The following is a 7474-nucleotide window of genomic DNA, read 5'->3' on the forward strand; positions in this document are numbered from 1 at the left end:
ATATAATATACAGGAAAGCTATTATATTCGTGCACATATTAGTTGGTTAAAATTTAAATGTAAATGCAGCTATAAATGTAACAATAAAATAACGTTAAGAATTGTCTTAATATTATATTTATAAAGCATAATTTAAATACATAAAACAATCACTTAAAGAAATCTTGGGCTTTTAACCTCGTTCTCCTCACAACATTAATCTGCAATAGGTTATCTGTGATATTGTTATTTTCTGTCAAATTGGTGCTGTTGTTGACATTGCCGGAGCTTGAAGGATTTGGGCTCACTGCTTTGACACCGTCTGACTGTTTAGGGGTGGCAACTAGAGATGTCCTCTGAATGGGGGTCCGTTTAGGGGTTGTATGGGAAATACCCATGTCGTTGGGGGTCAATTTGAGTCTTGGAGATAGTAAATGTTTCGCTGCCAATTTCCTAGCTGCCGGCGACATGCTTGCTAGACGTTCTGTGTTAGTTCTGAAACTAAAGTTCAAATTTATAGTCAAAGATGGATAGACAGTGTGAAAGAGGATATCCTGACTAATATTATATATGCTAAAGTTTGTTTGTTTGTCTTTCCTTACTTTACCCTAACTAAGCAACCAATAAATTTGATTTTGGCAGGGTTAGATGAAACGATGGGCAGTTAGTTACATACGCTACTTTTTATTCCAGGAAATCCCAACGGTTTCCACGGGATTTGTACAAAACCGTACACGCGGATATGTAACGTGTACAACAGATAGTAATAGTATAAGCGGGTAATAGAAGTAGATAATAAAATAACGGCTTATAGCCGATTGGCGTGGGTTCGATTTCCACAAGTGGAAATTGTTTGTGTGGTGAACATGAATGTTTTTTAGTGTCTGGGTATGGTATTAGCACTGGTTTATTAGGAGCTCGTCTTCACTTTTGGGGGGCCGAGTTCGAATCCCAGCATTTAATAACTTTAAACGCAAATAAATTAGATCAGTTAAGAAGTGCTTTAAAAGTTAGGTGGGGCGTTTTAAGTAATTATAATAACACTTGCTTCAACGGTAAAGGAAAACATCGTGAGGAAACATGAAGGTTTCCTGAGAGTTCTCCATAATGTTCTCAAAGGTTTTGGGAGTCCACCAAACCGCACTGGGCCAGCGTGGTGGACCTTAACCCCTTCTCACTGTGGGAGGAGACCCGTGCCCTGTAGTGGGCCGTCAATGGATTAATATGATGATGATCATGTATATTTTTCATAAAAATGTTCACCAGTTATCTTAGTACCCATAACACAAGCTACTCTTACTTTGGGGCTAGAAAGGGATGTTTGTATTGTCAGAGTATACCATACCTATTTGTGGGAGTGGTGGAACGCGGAGTGGTAGGTCTGCGCCGCTTAGCGACCTGTTCAGCCAGCTGCAAGGCGATTCTCTCCCGAGCGCCCCCCTCTAACATCCGATACGCAGCGCCCGCACCTAACCTACGCGGTCAAGGTCAAAACTTAAGAAAAAAAAAACAAAAACTATCTTCGGTATTAACCGAAAGTACATTATTGTCGAGGACGGATGTTTTTTTCCGGGAGGCAAATTATAATTAAAATTAGAATTTTACACAAATTTCCGATGGTCAATTTGGTTTCTACGTTTAAATTTAGTGGTATGATAAATATTCATGTGTGTTCTCACTGGAATTAATTTTAATTAATTATTTAACAACTGGTTTTTTTTTAATATATTGTTGGTTTTCCCATCGCATCGTATTTATTCTTCTTAAAAATCTTAGAAGACAACCCTTTTCATACAGCATAGTTATCATGTTTTATGTTCCTATTTCTTAGTTATTTTTGAAGTAGGTAGAAGGCAGTGGCGTGCACTTCATAGATGCTCAAAAGCACTGCATACCCTAAAATATATATATAACTCGTATAAAATGAGGATTTTTGCCGTTTTATGCAATTATCCTGCTGTATGCATACCCTGGTAAGAAACCCAGTGCACGCCACTGGTAGAAGGCTACGGTAGGTACGTAGGGTCGGTAGGTAGCTACCACCCTACCGACAAAGACGTGCCGCTAAGTAATTTCGCGTTCCGGTACGATGTCGCATAGCAGACGATTATGTGGGGTATGTGTTTAATATAACTGCCATTCCCCTAGCAGATTATGCCTATTGCCATCTTAGACTGCATCATACAATATACATATAATAACACATGTAGTGGGTTAAAAAAATAAGAAAGCCCAGAGTATTGGAGCAGCAACGTCACGGATTTATGTCAAATTTACGGTCAAGATACAGACTAATCAGCCGCCGACGATCTGACATAAAAGGTATCACTTGCTCCCCCCTCTAGACCAGAAGTTGGGTACGCCCATAGATGATGGCACTTACGCTGGCAACGGCGTGTCCCCGCCGTCGAGTCGGAAGGGTGTGCCTTCGATCTCGCCCCACGTCATGAGCGGCGAGCTGTCGGGCCCGGCGCCCGGACGCGGCGACGGCGTGCTCACAGGCACGTACTCCGCGCCCGCTTTCTCCGACGTTATGCTCACCCCGTCAACGCCTATCTTGCCTTTAAAGCTCGCATCCTGTGATCAAATTCGCATCTTGCAATACCGCATGTGGCGGAGAGCTAGTTTTATTGTTATTGGTTCTTATGTTTATGTTATGTCATGATCTGTTTTTTTTGTGATAAATAAATGAAAAAAAAAATTTAATCTATTCGTCCGGCTCTTTATGCTAATTTTAGCCGCCAAGCATTGCTGTGTTCCAGTCATAAGGGTACTGAGTCAAGTTAAAAAACTTAAAATATTAGTAATATATGAAGTTATTCGCATAGATAAAAAGAAATATATTCTTAAACTTTTTCTATATTAAATAGTAAAATTTTCTCTTACAAAAATTTTTAAAGTGCGTGTCTTGGTTATTTGTTAATTTCAAAGCTATATTGGAAAGGCTCGGAGAACAGTTGAACGTTGGTTTCCAAAGACCATAGGTGCTAGGATATCCAACACTGTGTTTTCCAAAATTGAAAAACACAGTGTTGGTCAATATGAAGCGCCACAAGACCGTGGTAATTTGCATTGGTCAGTTCACTTGTTACTTTATTAAAAGGCAGTATTTTTTTCATTAGGTACTAATTTACTATAATAGTCCACGAAATTATCTAATACAAGAATGTAAATTACTAAACATACTGACTTGACTCCTAGCCAGAGCACTGATGGTTTCCTTATTCTTCGCGTTATCGAATGGCTGTGCAAGCAGGCGAGTGTTGTGATGCTGCAACTCAGGTTTAGGCGTTGTTGGTTGGCCTGCCGCGCCATCTGGCACGTACATTATAAAATTCTTAGCGCGATACCGCCAAGTGTCCAACTGTAAGTAAAGAAAAAGTTTTTTTTCTTCTGCCATAAAGCATCTATTTGATGCTTTCCATAAAGCATCTATTTGATGCTTTATTACCTATCACGATCTAGACTTTTTAAATCGCTAATGAGTAAATTAATTTTAACTTTTTTTTAATTGTTGAAATTATATTTAGTTTAATTTAACAAATATAACCTAAAATAAACTAAACTATTAAAAACTAAATAAAATCTAAAACGTCCTCGAAACCACCGCAGCGAGGCACAGTTCCTAAGATGCTGGCAGAATTGCCCCTTTGGATGGCCAAACTAATTCGTTGGCCAACGTAACTGCTTGCTTGTTTAATTATAACTAATATAAACTTCAATTGACTAAGTCCAGTCTGTAACTTTTAAAGTTCACTTTGTTCACATGATCTTATTACACAGTAAAGACAATAGTTTTGCTCACTCCACCTACTGAGCATGACTGCACTGATCGTCACTCAACTTCACTAGCTCAAAGTGTTGTGTTCTTTTCAGCCTTCTAACTAAATACAAGAAGCTGAGGTGAGCTTTGGCATACTTTTTTATTGTCTTATGCACATACCCTATTTACAAAGGGGGCGTCCATAAATTACATGAGGTTTTTTTTTAAATTTTCTTTCCCTGCCTCCCCCTGGTGGGATGTCGGGAGATTTTATTCAACCCCCTCCCCCATCTCCCAATCTCACGTGAGATTTTTCAAAATGTGGGTTTCTTACGTGAACGCGTTGGATTGTTATTGTTAAAAGAAAAAACAAATATGGTGGTTTAACAGTCAGTAGATGTATAACGTCGAAGTATGAATGAAAGTATTTTTAACTACGATTGAACGAATTAGTGAATGATCTTAATCGTATTACGATTGCATTTGAAATTTAATCTTAAGCATGTACAATCTAGATTAAATGGACCAAAATAGTATAATATTTTTTGTTTAAATCTGAAACTTTTTGTCTAAATTTGACTCGCCCCCTCCCTTAAAAATCTCACGTATTTTATGAACGCCCCCAAAGGTAAAGTTAATTCCTCCTTTCCTTCTTTTCCTCCAGTTAGTAAGTAAAATAAACTGTTGCTGTGGTGTGGCAGTAATATTAAAACCCTGATCCTCAACGCCAAGTCTTTCAGTTTGGTTGCAACTGGCTACAACCAAAGACAAGATCAGTTAAAATTCAGAGATAATCAATTCCCAAATTCTCCAAATTAGAGATCCATACTGAGGCCATCATACTTGTAATAACACAATTAACAAATTACCAGCAGCAAACAAATGGTTTTATTTTATTACATAATTAATTGGATTATTCATTGGATTATGTGATATAAAAATACAGCATTACTCTTATGTGTAATAGTAATGTTAGTTTCCCTAAATAAATAAAAACCTAAAACAGTAAATATAGTTTAAAAAAAAAATTTGAATAGAAAGGTGTAAACGTCAAATCATATTAGTTTACCATACACCTTATTGCTTAACAATCAATGAAGTGGTGACTACATTACATTAACAACCTAGAATTATAATTTGTCTCAAATGATCATAAACAAAAATTAATAGTCCTCAATTTTTATTGAAATTTCAAATTATCCTGAACATCATCATCGTCATATCAACTCATTACTGGCTCACTCCAGGGCACAGAGAAATCATCCTAATATATGATATGAATGTCTACATACCTCCTCAGGCCTTTCTGTTTGATCTGCCTGTTGTTCTATGGATGGCAAGGCAAGCGCAGAATCTGCAAGTGCTGCGGATGTTACTTCTGACTGCAATTGTGATGCAAGTTTTGCTGCACGTTTTTTATTTTCAAGTGCTATCACACGGTCATAGCTTGCGTTGTCTTCACTTGTGTGAGTTGCGAGGTATGAATCTGTTGGAATGTTTTTTTTATTAACCTGTTGTGAGGACGGGTGATTGTATTACTAGAAAGATTTTCGACATCAACCTGACCCAAGAATGAGATCCATATAAATATAAAGTGCGGCCAATTTATATGCGGACTAAATGTAAACAAAAAGAGGTCAAGTTGAAAAATTCTTCTAAAAAAAATTATAAGAAAATATGTTGTTTGCCTCTAAAATACTGAAATATCCTAACCTAACTTATTCTAAAATATTCACACAGTGTTATATGTTTGTCTACTCAAGAATTTAAAATTCATTTATTTCAAGTAGGTCAATAAATGTATTTAGCCAGAGACCAATAGCCAGAAGGCATTTGTAGGCTAAGTTCGAATATTAATCATAAAACAACAGTTAGAAGAAAAAGCCACACACTTCCACTGCCTATTTCATCATACCACTCTTGGCATTACCGAGTAGAAATTAAAAACAACCTTGCATTAAGTAGCAAGAATACCACATTACACCATATGTTATGAGTTTCCTTATGGTGGCAGTTTTTCCACCAACAAAACCATTCCATGGAATCAAGGAAGGTTGGAGTCAGGCTGGCAGTCCGTAATAAAAAAATATACCAAAACGTGTACAACATCCTTCTTCAAGTTTGAAGGAGACCAGGCGTGCCAACCCCTCATGTGGGATCAGATCTAGTAGAAGATCTAAAATTCTTACCTAATGTATGATTTTCAGTAATATCTTTTGGTTTATCCATTACATTAGAGCCCACTGTGGATGGGGCAGTTTGATTCTGGACAGATGGAGAAAATGGTCTGTCAACACCTGGAGTGTCAAATGTTGCTGGAGAGTTATCTGAAAATGTAATATTAAATTTATATTAATAAGTAGTATAACATACATGTATATTAATAATATATAAGAAAAAGTTATTATACTTACATGGTTCTGTGGGTGGCCTATTGCCACTATACTTTCTTGTTAGTTCTCTGAGTCTCACATAGTCCCTGTTTTCTTGAGCCTCAAGAAAATCATTTTGAGCCTTTAGTTTTTCCAAGTCGGGGAAAAAGTCTCTCTGTATTATTTTAGCTATACCCTGCCAGATAAAATATAATATCAATAAGACATATCCTTTAAATGATAATAACAATGCTATGAATTTAAGTTTATCAAAATTGAACAATACTAGGACTGGTATTAACAATGCAATCAAGTGTTTTGATTGCATTGTGATGGGTGTACCAATGGTCCCTATGACAATTATTATATACAAAAATATCTTCCTTTTTTTGCAAAAATATTCTGTTTTAAAAATATTTACAATTCTAATGTAGCAAAACCTACATCAGTGCCATGGCTTGAAAACATCTATACAAAATTTATGTTGATTTGCATAATGTGGGGAGATCCAGTCTACAAACAATATATTATACACCAGCTGTTAAATGAGTATAACTTGATATCTCAGGGTATGTTTAATAGGGCTATGCACTTTGCGTTTAAATGTGCTAAAAGTTTCTTATGACTTAAAACCATTTCTTATTTTTTTTTATTACTTCAAAATATATCACTTTGTTTTACCTGGACATAGTCCTCTTCATCTAAAACCTTTGATTTTTTAATCACTTTTTTGGGCGGTACTTTAGGAATTTTGAATACAGAACTTTCCTTCTTCAGCAGCTGCATATTTTGCAATGCACCGACGCCAGGTCGCGATTCGCTATTTTCTTGCATCATTCTGTCATCTGTTAATTACTATAGTTTTTATATAGTAGCAAATTATTTTGAGAAAATCGATTTTGTTTTAAAAAAGCAAGGCATAAAAGCCATGCAAGTTTTGTTTTGAGGAAATCCATTCATGAGAAAATGTCAAAATAGTTATATGCCAAAATGACATTAACTTTTAATTTGTCTTTTTCATGACAGGCAAAGATCATTGACCATACAGCCTAATTTTTTTTTTATTATTTCCCGTATGTAAAAGACAAAGGTGTATCACCGTACTTATTTTCAGAATAGACTTTTGCGTTTTGACAATGGTAATCACAGATTAATGTAGTTATTGCCCTTTTCTTTTTTCCAGAGTTACTAGCTTCTTTTGAGTGATCAACTCGTATGATAGTAATTATAATATATTCTCATAGCAATTGATTTCTTAAGTATTCATATTGATTTAATGTTACTATCGTGTAGCAAGGTAAAAAAAGATTAGGTGCTGATAGGGGTGCCATTATTGTCACTATTAGGATCATAATCTGCC

At 36.0% G+C, this 7474-nt stretch overlaps 1 protein-coding gene across 1 annotated transcript; it reads right to left on the bottom strand.

Annotated features, from left to right (window-relative positions):
* Positions 1–99: 99 nt before the first annotated feature.
* On the bottom strand, positions 100–7076 carry LOC120628052 (splicing factor ESS-2 homolog). The gene is made up of 8 exons (XM_039896244.1): positions 6796–7076; positions 6157–6310; positions 5932–6069; positions 5035–5228; positions 3170–3343; positions 2363–2556; positions 1325–1453; positions 100–480 (listed from the first exon to the last, which is right to left on the bottom strand). The coding sequence occupies exons 1-8, from the start codon at positions 6949–6951 to the stop codon at positions 150–152; spliced, it is 1470 nt and encodes a 489-aa protein (XP_039752178.1). The 5' UTR covers positions 6952–7076; the 3' UTR covers positions 100–149.
* Positions 7077–7474: the final 398 nt, after the last annotated feature.

This window comes from Pararge aegeria, chromosome 12 (assembly GCF_905163445.1).
Source record: "Pararge aegeria chromosome 12, ilParAegt1.1, whole genome shotgun sequence".
Taxonomy (NCBI): domain Eukaryota; kingdom Metazoa; phylum Arthropoda; class Insecta; order Lepidoptera; family Nymphalidae; genus Pararge; species Pararge aegeria.